This window comes from Opisthorchis viverrini (assembly GCF_000715545.1).
Source record: "Opisthorchis viverrini unplaced genomic scaffold opera_v5_93, whole genome shotgun sequence".
NCBI classification, from domain to species: Eukaryota; Metazoa; Platyhelminthes; class Trematoda; order Opisthorchiida; family Opisthorchiidae; genus Opisthorchis; species Opisthorchis viverrini.
The window spans coordinates 336,262-350,592 of NW_008751750.1; the positions used below are offsets into that span (position 1 = coordinate 336,262).

At 44.3% G+C, this 14,331-nt stretch overlaps 1 protein-coding gene across 1 annotated transcript in view; it reads right to left on the bottom strand.

The window, feature by feature from the left end:
• Positions 1 to 7,933: 7,933 nt before the first annotated feature.
• Positions 7,934 to 14,331, bottom strand: part of T265_05157 (hypothetical protein) — a gene marked incomplete at both ends in the record, with an annotated part of 40,929 nt that continues 34,531 nt past the window's right edge. The window contains one exon of the mRNA XM_009170089.1: positions 7,934 to 8,202. Coding sequence (XP_009168353.1) covers positions 8,036 to 8,202 — 167 coding nt within the window. The remainder of the gene's footprint in view (positions 8,203 to 14,331) is intronic.

Sequence of the window (14,331 nt, forward strand, 5' to 3'; positions counted from 1 at the left end):
AAAGAAGATAGCCTTGTCTGACAGGCCAGAAATTCCCGTAGACCTCCACACTTCCGCGGATGTTGGCATACAGCGCATTACGAGGGGTTAAGAAGTTTTTGGGACAGCCTGGCTCCATAGACACTGCTGTAATGCCTGACGGTCCACAAAGTCAAAGGCAGCTTTCAAGTCAAGGAAGATAACCACTGGTCGTCGCAATCGTGGTTCAAGAATCTGTCAGAAGTTGAATGTGTGATTGATATATCCTATTGTAGGACGGAACCCAGATTGATTTCCACGGATCTATTTCCATGTATTCATTCAAACTTTCTGACCAGAGAACACCTTCAACACCACGGCTATATTCCTGATACCACGTTTTTCACACAGCGTCTGTGTGAAGTTAAGAATAACTGTTGACATGCCTCATTCTGCAGGCACTCTTTCTTCGTTCCATGTCTCACAAATAAGCTTTGATAGATGGGTCCGCAGGAATTTTATTTTTCGCCTTGCTTGGAGAGGACCGGATAGAGTCCGTCTGATCCTGGTACCTCCTCACGTTTCAGGAAGGATATTTCAAACTTTATTTCTTCTTCTGACAGGTTTACATTCCATTCGACTGTATGCACTTTCTTCAGAGGTTGTGTTGCAGAAGGCCAGCTAAACTGTTCTTCAAAGTGTTCGACCCATCTTTCCAGTCAACGTTTATGCGAGTGATTTAATCAGCCGCATTTTTCACTTATCGTTTCACTGAACACCGCTTTCCTAGGGCCAACCTATCGTACCAGTTGATATAGGGCACCGCTGTTTCCGGTAACGAGTGCCTTCCCCGATTCCCGGACTTCCGATGTCAACCAGAGTTCTCGGTCTTTCTTTATGCTCTTCGGTATTTGACGTTTAGGGGTTTGAAAGCACCGTCGTACTCGTTGCCTGCTGGTGTTGATCTCCTGGCATCAGCTAGGGATACCAATCTCAACGACATTCAGCCCTCTTTTGGTCGAATTGGACTAATCGTACATATAGCACTGGACACCTCTAACAGAGCTTCTCTCACATTCTGCAACGCTTCACCCACACGTTCACTTCCACCATAATATTGGTTTATTGTGGGGAGTTATTGGGCTAGCTCAGATCGATAGTGGTGAGATATAGTATTTTTTCGAAAATGGTGGACTGGTATTCTACTTGCTGACTTGCGAGGGTCTGAAGGGAAACGAACTGTCAGGCACGGATGCACCATAGCGTGAACGAAATCAAGTGGTATGCCCCAGAAAGAATGGCAAACTTGAAATGTAGCTCTCTACTGGTGGTTGATGGTCCACGGTTGATTTGCAGGTTGTGGCCGCCAGGTTACGCCATGCGAACTTTTATGCTGAAAGTTCGCATTGGTCAGAAGTAGCTCACGATCAGGACACAACTGAAGGAGTCTATCTCCGTTGTCTGTGCGACGAGTATCGAATCCCAAATGACCGCCCAAATGTGATTCTAAAGAGTTTGGACGACTGACTTCTGCATTGAAATCGCCCGCAAGCATCACAACTTCAGTGCTTCCTTGACGACGGAGTCCAGATAACTCTCGATAGTAAGTATCGTTCTCAGCGTCAGAACTGCAGTCGGGTTATAAGCTGGCACTACAAACAGGCACTGCATTTTAGGTAGAGATACACTAAGCTTGGTTGGGCTGGATAACCGGACGGTGCGAAGATGACTTCGCTGGGATCCAATCCAGCAAAATGCGTTCAGCTCTGGGCCTGACTGCAACTCCCACGCCATATATTCCACGAGTCATCGCTTCATTATCGCTGGACACACGAAGGGATAAAAGTGAAAGGCTTGAGTTCATTCTTGGCATTCCGAGATAAATAACTGGGCCTTAGTCTTGTATGCACGTTTCGGAGACGCACCATACATCAGTTTTAAGAGAATATAAGTTTTCAGCCATCATTGCCTGTTTGCCAATTTGACTAAGATTAGGGACGTTAAAAGGTGTCATTTAGAAAGGGCCTAATGGATGTAAATGTGAGTTCGGTAATTGTTAATAGGTGGCGGGGAGCATAAGGTTCTTCGGTCAGATGACTGACAATCCAGTGACCCATCAATGTTTGCCTGTGTGGTGAGGAGGAGTTCGGGAGGGATTCTGGTAGACACGGGACTGTATCCAGGCCGAGAAAGTGGTTTTGGTTGAGGTACCCCACCTTGAGCCTTTGACTCATAAGTCTGACACACAAGGTAGCGGAGGGTAGGGTCTTCATTTTGGGACCCTTCTAGGAGCTGATAACTCACTAAGTCTGACCTGCTCGGTTGTGGGGTTTGGCCCAACCCGAGGGTGCACCGACTAAGGCAGTACTGCTCCACTCCTGATTCGGCTGCGCACAGCGGGTGTCTTTTGAGCAGCACTCTTTGTTTTTAGAATTATTTCGACCGTATTGGATGATGCGCTGGTGGTCAGGGTCAACCGTTGGCCGATCGAAGTGCGCAGTTTTTAGAGCCAACGTTTTCTAACCCGTCCTCCCTATGGGAAAGGTAGCATCGCTGCTCCCGTGAATATGGACATACTGGTCGCCTGAGGGAAAGACCTTACTACCCTCGCATTCCTATCGCACAGGACAGTATGGATTTACCCCCAGACCCCCCATAGAACAATTACCCATAATACGGGGTCTCATTGCTCTTAGCCGGACTTCTCCCCTTTGGCCTTTTCGACATGATTGCCCCTTTTGGAACGAAGTTCCAGCCAGTGCAACCCGCGAGAACATTGCAGCACTCAAGTTCGGCCGCAACGTCAAGATGACAACTTTAGGTCAGGTAACCTCCAGCTATGGCTGTTTATTTTGTCCTTCAGTCTCAAGATTTACTATTATAGCTACAGCTGTACTTCTACACTCTATATTCGACTTATTGGCACCGGTAGGTCCATTCAACCTGATGATTTGGTCGGCTGGAGACTATCAGTTGCACTACTCACGACAAGATGAGTAGCATAAAATATCTGAACGTGCACGAGGGAGACATCAGGGGGTCTAACCTGATTTGCTGGACGAGTATTACTTCGGCTGATTTAGGAACTCTCAAACGACATAGTAATTACGTTCAGTGTTGATTCAAAAAGGTCTTAAGACGAATTTTCACTACTACTTCCATTCAGACAAAGGTGACCTGCATTTTAAACCAGAGAATAAAACTACCGGCCTGTCTAACCGGAGTGTGATTCACACCAATGAGAACGGGGCTCTATGGATGCTGTTTAAATCGGTGCTGATCTCCTTTTCGAGTCCTGGAAAGGTCGTTTGAACAATTATCTTGGGACAACGCATCGTTGAGTTTCTGTCAATAGAAGAGAGATTTACCTCAGGACTAAAACTCGATGGGCGAGGGGAATATGTGTGGTCCGAACGAAGTTAAGTCTGACAACCTGAAGCCAATAAACTAGGAATGGCATTCACATCAGGAAAATATTTCCGCCCTAAGTCCAAGTAAGTTTCCAAAACAGTCTGACACGATAAGTGACAACACACACTAGTCTCTTATTTGGCTCATGTGGCTGAATTTCACCACACGAGTGGAATGGATGAACGAGTAACATTTTGGCTGTGTAAGCTATGAAAATGAAACCGTTCGACTCTCTTCGAAGGTCATTCCAATATTTCGTATGGCGAAAATGATGTGAGTTCAGTCTAGTCTACAAATGCTTCACGGTGCCACTCCAACGAATGCCATCTGGCTGAATATTGATCCTAAATTTGTGAAGTTTTTTTATTCAGGATAGGAAATTTGCAAAATTATCTGAAGATTCTTCACTGATCAGGCCTTTTTGAATGGAAGCAGCGCTGTGCACAACAGATATAAGCTAGACGACCAGTGGGTTCGCTTATTTGCCTTGTCATATCAGTGAGGATAAGTAGCCTCTGAGGAGGGAATAACAAAATAGTTCATTTGGGGGACAAGGGTCATCCCATTCGAACCTATCGAAACCAATCAAATAAAATCCTACCGAGCGCGAGCATTTCCATTTGGCAGGCCGACGCGGAATATCCAAACATGTAGCCTAGATCGATACAGATGAAACTCAAATGAACTGTCACGTTGTCTAGTTTGCGAAAAATGTGAACACTCAACGTAGCCAGAATTTTCAGCAATCTGTCTCCGAATAAATTCGTGCATGGGCGAATTGCAACAAGTTGGTCGTAGAGTATAGATGAAAGGATATGGACAGTGTTATCAGATCAACCAATACCAGTCATTCTTCGTATCAATTTCACTCTGGGGGGACTCCTAATGTGGCTCTTGTCTTTGAGAATGCTAAGTTTTCAAAAGAAACAAACAGTTGCCTCGTTCTATTCTACTCAGTGATGTTACTTTGAAAACTTGAGAAACAGAATTAACAGACCGACACTTGAAGAGACTTTCCTCGTGATTGCAAATTACATGGAATAAGAAACCCGGAAAATACGAGGTGCATATCATTCATTCCTGATTGTAACCACGAGGCTGATTTTACACTAGATGCTCACGTCTTAATTCGTATTATATATCCCATGGGTGCTTACCTTGTCTTTGGATACATTTGTGTCTATGATAATATGATAAATGCTTTCCCTAGGGTAAACGCAGTGCAAACAAATATCGTAAACCAGGGATTTGACTTGAATTCCGGTGAATCGGTGACAGTTCATATGCTTCAACCCAATCGATAAGTGCAACAACGGGTTTTCCTCCTTTCATCGAATGGACGCGAAAAACTGAGTGAACTTTGTCCTTGGAACTGTATGGTGCATAATAAAGCATATAAGTCTAATAACAGGCACCCGGAAAACGAAATTCAGTAAAGCACCACGTGACAAAGAGTAAGTGCGGAGCAGTGACCGAATGCTACTTCCTCAAATCCACTGACAGTTCGCACTTTGGTCCGCATCAGCCCCAAAAGTCCAGCTGCCTAATTTTATCGTCCAGTTATCGCACCACTTATGCAGCAGTTCAGGGTGTCACTTCTGTCACATATATATCCATCAGCGAGAAAATTCCGTTGCGATACAGAATTAGATTCGGTTAACAGGTTAACAGTAAGCTTTTGGCATCCATATCTAACCGAGTTTTTGCACCACTTAATCATTCAGATCAGGGACAAACAGCGATAATGAAATACGATGATGAACTCGAGACTTGCACCCATATTCTGGGAATGTAAGCAGGTCAACAATTGACTGAGTATCCGAATTCTTCTCAACTGCAGGAACACTTAAATCTGCTTCCCTCTTGAAGTTTGAGCGTTGGTCGAAAATTCAGTACAAGTCTTTTTTCCTATGGATGGCCCACAGAAACTGCCGTCCTGTCAACTAATGTGAGCAGCCGGGACCTGGAAGGGAGCGAGACGGCAGTCAGTTCGATTACAGTACTTGCCTGCAACATCCTTGTTTCTGACAGACAACATACATCAATGCAGAGGAAATCCAGTATAATAGCAAGAGCCACCTGTTGACCTGCTTGCTCCAGTTTGTGAACATTAAAAATGGCTAAGTAGAGAGGCTTTCGGGGTTTGAAAACAGACTTCGAAGTGTTTGGGGCTGTAACTGAACTCGGACGTGCAGAAGCTGCAGCTGAGTGTGATGCAGGGCGAGCAACACGGTCAGTCCTAGAGCTGGGACCTGCGGAGAAAGTATTCGAATTTGGGTGGAGGGTGAAAGAAGGAAAACGTGAAAGTGCAAGAAGGGAGGTGTCAACAGTTGCATATTTTCGCTTACCAGCCCTCCCGTATGCAGCAAGTAAGGCGACTCAGCTGATGGAACCACTCGACGGCGGATGTGGCATGAAAGTATTGTTAGCTGTAAATGTCGTGGTTGTATGAGGGCTACCAGGGCACCCACAGATAGACCGAAGGACGATTATGGTCCTCAAGCAAAGCCTTTAGCTCAAAAGCCTAACCGCAAGGCAGCGGTGATGGGCGGGAAAGGCAAGTTTACTACCATTTTTGCGGAACACGTCGCCACACATGTTCTAACCCCAAACGTGGAGAGACAGGAGACTGTTCGAGGGCTTCTAACCATTGACCAACCTGGTATGAGAGACCTTGTAAATGTCGCGCGGACACCCCCCCCCCAATATATCCAAATGGGTCGCTGAGGCACAAACCGCCACACCACGGTAAGGTCCAGTCTCTTCGTAACAGAACGTCCGCGATATAATTATATGAACAATTTTCCAGTCAGCGGGAAGTCCTATACACAATATGAGTAGCTGCACACAAGTAGTTGGTTTGGAGAAAGACAACACGTGTACTTACATGCATTTAATTGTAGATCCCTTGATTGGTTCGAGTATGCAATGAAATATATAACACCAATAAAATTGTTGGTTTTGTGAAGAAATTTGAGAACCTTTGATGTAGACTTTGATCTCTAAGTGAATTGTCTGGGGAGCATGTCCACGCATGTGAGCTAAATTAGGCAAATTGTTCATCGGACCTTGCTTTCTCGATGTTGGGAGAGCCGACACAAATTTGGGAGCATATTACGGACTGAAAATAAGTTCAGCCCATCAGTTTCGAGCGCTGTGGCTGCGCACTTAGTCGACACAGGTCATGTGACTAACACTGAATTTGTATTCGCAATTGTCTTTAGGTTATCGATCAGTATAGCGAAGAAAACAAATGTGCCCCATTGATTGTCGTAGGCAGTCCTACAGGAAGCACTTAAAATTTTTTATTAAAGTCCCGAACGGGTCTTCACCTCACCTAAAGACCAACAAAAGAGATATTGATCTATTCACCTAACTGTAGGGTTTTGTTGCCTCTAACTAGTTCAATCGTACAGATTGCAGTTTCGTTACGGAGTCATCGGGAGACGGTGAAGAGGTCTCGAAATTCTCCGGATACTCCCACTTGCACACGAATTCGGTTTTGATGAGAGACTCAAGTGAATATAACTGAATCTCTCGTTCATGGTGATCGAAGGGCTTTCAACAACGCTATGAGTAGAGGTTTACGTCTCGATAGTGAAATCATTACTGTCCTTCAACCTTTGTGTTGGTGACCTATGGAGAATTTTGAGGACGGCGGATGTAGGCTACAGATTTGATAATGGTCATAATTTTGTCTAACAAAAGCACGTCTTTTCAGTTCACACTTTATACCGGACAAAAGACTGGGATGGATTAAAGAAGTTCTCTGCCTGTTGAGTAAGAGGAACTGAAGAGTACAAGCCTATCTTTTTCTGAAGACACTCTTGCATACGGCTTATTTCATGTTATTCGATCTACTGTAATCACAGGTGGTCCTACTAGTAGCCTGTGTAGGGATGCACCGCTGGAGAAGTACATATTTCAGCATTTACGGTCATCAAAACACCTACTTAGGTACACTGAATGGCTAAACTAAACAACCGTGATCGTCCTTTGCTCGCCACCATTTGTATTTGTTAATTCATATGTGATCTGGTCTTTAGTCTAGGCTTTTTCGTGAGTCGATAGCTGTGGCTTTATCCTCGGAACACGGAAAATCGAGCAGAATGTCTTGGGTATATAACCGGACATCCCAACGTCTGAACAACTTCGAAGTAGAACAATCAAGTGGTATGGAAAGTCTGTTTTTCCGCCTTTGTTTAAGCTCAACCGCTCGAAATGCTTGATTCCAGTTCTGGTGTAACACTCGGTCATATATTCAGCTTAAGGGGTACTCATGTTTTGGCTAATCTGTTACAACCAATCACTGGGCAAGGAGGCATATGAAAGCCATCATTCTGAACCTGGTCAACATCAATCAAACAGACATTGGTTGATAAAAGTCTCTGAAACGAGTTGAAATTTTTGCCATCCCAGATGATTCCATTGAGAAACTCTTGGAAATGAAAAACCCATACAATCCATTAATGGACTGAAAAATGAGGATGAAATTTGCTTCCTAGCAGACTTACTAAGTTAAGCCAGAAGGAGAATGAAAACCCTTATTGTAATCATTAGTAATCAAGATTATTGTCGACGAAATTCCCTCAAAAAATGAAGAAAAAAAGCACGGATACAATACATCACAAGTACTATGAATTAGAACACATTATGATGAGAGACATCACTTTGCGATTGATTTGATAACAGTGTTTAGAATTTCAACGGCTTTTGAAAGTTCTTCCTCGGAAATACACAAAGGTGGTGCCAGTCGGATGATTGTCTCATGTGTGGGTTTCGCAAGTAGACCGTGGTCGCGTAGCATGAGACAAATATCCCATGCATTGTGTTCTACAAGAAAGAACAAAAAAGAACAAACCATTCTTCCGTGAGTCCGTGAGTTTTGAAAGTGAAATTCCATACCGAAAATTTTCAGTCTTTAGCAATAGGTCGGTCGACTAACCGTATGTTCTTACTAGTAGTTCTTTGCGTGAAGCAGAGCTGCAACACCGAGTACCATGGAAAACGTGACTCATGACATAACAAACTACTGATGAGTTCACTGAAAACTCTTCGGAACCCCACCACCGGTTTCACCCTTTTCGGGGCTCATCAGGTAAACGTAGTCCACAAGTTCCTGCCAGCCTTATATGCTATCTGCATCCAAATTTAGAGGAATTCGCTAAATACTCTCATACTCTCACACGAGTCTGATCTTGACGGAAGATTTAGCAGAATCCAGCCAAATATCCGATTTATGGTGGTATTAGATCGGATTCATTCGAGTTTCCCGTTAGAATCAAATTTATTTGCACGTGACTGTTTTTAATGGCTCCTGATACTTGTGACGTATGTCGAACCATTATGAATGCCTACCATCTACGGTATAAACCAGCGGTAAAGAAATTGGTTCCTGCGGCTGACTGAGCTCCATGGAAGCAGCGACTCGGAATATCGTTGAAGGCAATTTATTCGCCTTTAGTAGGGTCGCCCATAGGTTCCTAATACGACGAAATACTAGATACAGTGGTCGTTGGCTTTTTCGCTGAGCTGGGCAATATGATTGTAAACGTTTCATCACCAATCGAGGTGACGTCATCAGTGCATTGTTGGGGAGCGTAGTAGTGCATAGCGGTGAGTTAGTGGTTGTGCCACATTAAATCACCTCTACGCACTACCACGCTCCTCAACAACGCACTGATGATGTCACCTCGACTGTTGATGAAACGTTTACAATCAAATTGCCCAGCTCAGCGAACAAGCCAACGACCACCATCTACGCAACCTGAGCTCCCGAAATTTTCCTCTGTAAAAAACTAGATACAGTGGCCACCGATATCGTCCCCTTCACTAGGGTCTTCGTCATCGCTCCTTGTCACTGAGGTGATGGACGAAATAACGATCACTTATCGAATAGACTGGAAGTTCCAGTCGTTCACCGCTTGTTAATGCACTCCATAAATCCGGAAACGCAAACACTACTTGGTAAAACAGCTGCTTCCTGTTTAACACGGATATGCTTAGCTCTATTGGTTAGCTCCACTGTGTATTCAAAGCAAAGACTGGTTAGTTTGATAAGTGAAATAATCCTAAAATCTGTGCCTTCATGGCTTGATTATATCGCCGTCATTCACCAGACGTATCTTTTCACCGAAGGTTCAGTAGTGCTGTGCCTGCATGATCTGATGGATATCTAGAAGTATTCAGAGTCCCGGCGAGCATGATGACAACACGTGTATGTGACCGTTAGCTCAGCCATAATAACTCAGGCCTCGCATGATCAGCTTGTGAGATATGAGATAGTCCTACTCTTCATTTGCAAACTGCATATCGTTCAACCAAACTTGAAAGGTGTGGTAATCAGGTCAAATAGAGCTGTTGAAGCTAACACTGAAGTGGTTAGATAAATGTCATACAATAATGAAGCCATAGGACTTATCGCTTGCGTGAAACACGAGTGCATGATAAGGTTGATCAACGACAGTGTCGGACCCGTAAGTAATGCATATTTGATGCCATTAACGGCTGGCAAATCAATTCTGAAAAACTTAAATTAATCTCTCCCCCATGTTGATCTTCCATTTACAAGATCATGCAGCTGCGGTCTCTCTAAGTGTGTTTTAAATGGCATTAGTTCCGATGAAGTTAAGCCCTATACCCCCACTGAACAATTGAGCTGCTGACTGGGTTTTAGGTCCCGAAGGGGAAACGGCCATAGCACAGGCTAATCGGGTTAGTTTCACATGACATGCAATTCTAACTATGCAGTTCATCCGCATAATTAATGATTGCAAGTTGAAAGAAAACTTTACTATAATAATGGACAACGTTTGACCACAGGAAGTATGACGATTACCGAACAGGACACATTTCGCGCATGAAGGGATGTCGTAAGTCGGGTAGCCAAACAAGCACTTTAGAGGAAGATGAAGTAGTTAGTGGAAAAGAACTGCAGATTTCTCACAAGGCCATGCAAAGCACCATACAGTACATAGATTGACTAATTTTAGTTCACGAAAAAATGCATATCCTGACCTTAGCAGTATTCCGTGCTCACCGCGCACTGCAAGAAGAATACATCACAAACTGTCCCTAACAGAGGTAGAATACTTTTAAATTTAAACAAACAGGGCATACTGTTTCAATTGTAGGAGGTTGGAGTCACAAGGCCCCCATTTTGCTCGAATAGGAACGGTTTTCCGGAAAAGGTCATTTGTTTGGGTCCCCTCCGAAAGTTCTCTGAGGGGGACATTTTTTGACCTATAGGTGACAATGCTCTGATCTGCATCCAACTGATATCGAGTTCAAACCAAGCTTTGTTTGTTGTAAACACATTAGTCCCCCCTCCAAAAAAAATAGCTTCTGAGTGTCGAATGGATTGGCTGACTCCAGTGTTGCCTCCACTAGTATTTATAGGAGACATCTTTTAAACGGTGTTTAAAAGCAATGTGCTCTGTCCTCCAGAAAACAGGAAACGTTTCACTTGCCTTTGTAAAACCTAAATAGGTTCTGTAATGATATGGGGCCCCTGACAAGAATTTCCTTCATTTGCAGTTAATACCACGTAGCATTACTTCGGCTACCTAGTGCTAAATAGATCAGCTGACTGATCCGGAACGCACAACTCAGTGGTTGATTATATCCACAAACATGAGCCAGAAGGCAATCGTTGATAAGCTGTGGAATAAACTGATTATACATTCTTCACCCATGTCCAAAATCCGGACGAACATTTTCTACCCTTAACCATAAGATTCGTTTAGCTATATATATATATACATATTTAAAACCCTTGAGTGAAGGGAGGAAAAAAGTGGGTGAGGGAGGGGACTTAGTGTTGGACTTTGTCAAGCATTCTGAGATGCCTACACATCCAACCGCTCAGTCAAACAAGCTGAAAAGAAACTGACAGCACGAACGTCACTGACATCGATTGGCCGCCATTTCTTGCAACGTCTCCAGCCAAGCACAGGCGGAGACTCGGGGACTTCATCCTGGAAGGCGTACAACACCAACAACATCCAAACAAATCGTGATCTCTTTCATGCCTTTCTCCAAGTCATGCGTTGTTCACCTCATGGTTTGCGTCATTCTGGAGGAGGCATGCAGAGCAACACTCGTCTCGGTAAACAGCGTTTAGGCTGCGTAGCACTGATCGAGCCATCCTGGTCGGTGATGCTGGATGTTCTCCCCGACTGAAGTACCCACAGGTGTACAACAACGAGAACACCCAAACTCTTCGTGACATGGTTTGCGTCTGGAGGAGGCATGCAGAGCAACACTCGTCTCGGTAAACAGCGTTTAGGCTGCGTAGCACTGATCGAGCCATCCTGGTCGGTGATGCTGGATGTTCTCCCCGACTGAAGTACCCACAGGTGTACAACAACGAGAACACCCAAACTCTTCGTGACCTCTTTCATGCCCTTCTGCCAAGTCATGCGTCGTCCACCTCGCGGTTTGCGCCATCCTGAAGGAGGCACGGAGAACAACACTGGGGTCGGTAGACGGTGCTTCGGCATGCGTAGCACATGACGAGCCATTGTTTGTCTGAGTATTTATTGTTTAGTCTGTCTGGACTTTCTACCTAGTCAGAAGATTTCCTGGTAAGTTGCGTATATTGCCGGTTCACATAACGGGTATGAAGCTCTAATAAGCTCGTGCATTCACATGAGTGTGTGGAGTTGACTCGCGCGAAATGATCGGGACAATTTCTAAGTGTTTATTGGCAGTATCTTATAACTGTTTTGGCCTTGTAGGTTAGTTTTAGTCCGAACAGAGCTCATCAGGGGATAATCTTCCCCACTTAAGCCTATAACGACGTACTAGACGCAGTGCGATACGATCGTGAGTGCTTTGGAAGCGACGCAAAGGGCTCACAGTAACCAGTGGAATACATCAGTTGGGGACTTTCATGTGATTCCAGAAACAATCGTATGATTGGGGAATAAAGTAATCCCGTGACAAAGACCTATGAGAATAATGCAATATCGTGCAGACCAATCAGATGCACGTTGCTGCGCTGTGTTGCTTCATTTCAGAGTATTTATGTGTGAGCATCTGGATATTTATTGTGGTGACCAGATCCCCACAATTTCGTCCTTACTTTCGTTTCCGGACTTTCTGAAAATAGCTTTATGTGGTTGTGCAATAGTGAGACATAAAAGATGCCTGATGTCGAAGTGTGACCAATGAACACTAAGGTTTCTTGAGAGCTGAGTACAGTGGTACAGTATGGAGTACGAAGTAACAAACCTACCTAATGTGGACTCTGTGATCTGAGGATTAGTAGCGCTATATTACGTCTAAGTGCGAGTTAATCACACAGCTGACCAGTCGCTCCTGATCAAACGGTTCGGCTTTCACAAAAAGCCGAGGGTCGCAAACTCTCTGGAGTCCCGTGAGAAAAGCGCTGCCGAGGATGAAAAAGCTGACTTATTATCTAAGGAAGGTGGGGATGGGGATTATTCTTTATGAACCATGAAGGTCCCAGGTCTGCAAAGTAAGAAACAGTACAGTAGAACTGCAACCGCTAGACGAGAACAGCTTGTGTCCAGCGCGCAGTTTGACACTCACCAACTAACAGGTATGGTTATTCCCCTGACTCACCCAATTTTCATAAACCAGAGTATTCGATGCCATGTGAGAACTATCGTCCGACTCTGTCACACACTTGACAACCTGTACGAACAGAATCAGTTCAATCTGCAGACAACTCTCAGTTTGCTGAATTAAGCAGAGATCAAAACCTTTTAGAATAACTTGCTCGTCAGTGATGCGCGTTCCCTTTTCCCTGACGTGTTCGTACTTGGCACCCTTAGCTTTCTCATTGTCCGTTGAAAAAACACCGAGCATTTTTGCGCTCCGTTACATCCTAAAAACTACTCCTGCTTTGATGCACCACGAAGTCACCATTCCTGTTCAGCCGTAATGTGAATCATCAGACTGTGGCTATGGGTCATCATTAGGTACTCAACAGGCAGAGTTGTTTATGGAAGGTGGGAGCTCAACACACTCAATCCATCACTGATTGGTTTGAAGCCGGTGTGTCAGTGATCATTTCGCATACCATCTAGAAAGACCTGAAATGATCAGGTTCATGAAACGCCATTCATCCGCTCCCCGATATCAGGTGTATCTGCGAGTCAAATAAAATGTTATTCCATGTTCGGATGATTTACTGATATGCCGCAAAAACGGATCACCATCACCGGGGATCTAAGTGGATGTTGAGTCAGTTCTGTAAACAAAACGAAATTGAGACGTACGTATGAAATAACGGACCCATAAAATTTGCTCTGTCTGATGTTCTCAGTGGGCGCTTGATTCTATCAAAGATGAGCAAAGCAGAAATGATAAGTTTTTCCAGGAGAACATAAGATTGAGGCCTCTGTTCCAAAGAAACATCCCTTTATTAGCCTCCCAATTATGAATGGGAAGCCACTTCAGTTCTTTCGTCCACAACGCATTCAACGCTGCTAAATAAAGAATCACAGTCACTGACTGATCGGGCAACTCTCCAAAGACACGTTGTCTCTAATGGCCACGAGTACCTGCATTTCAGCAGGTTAATATTCAGCTGGACATATAGGTCACGTGATGGGACAACGAACTCACGAGAGTGCAATTCTTTCGAAAAGCAGAAACGTAAAATGAGGCGATTCTTGAACACTGGCTTGCCTCAACTCACTGCATGAAATCGGCATTGGCTGTCTGGATTGGGTACCCGGCATCTAAACACGAATTCACGCGCACCAGGTAAAGACTATCCGACATTGATGAAGCCGCTTCCATTCTCCTTTACTTCTTATTGGAGGAAAGTGATCTGTCCGCAGTTTATTTTCACCGTGGCCTATCCATGATTATCAGGAGTGTAAACGAGTTCCAGGTGATAGGAATTAAGCCATGTGGATTTTATTTTACACAGAAGTTTGTCAAACTAACATAGATGAGTTGGAAAAATTGAATTATTTTTTGGACAAT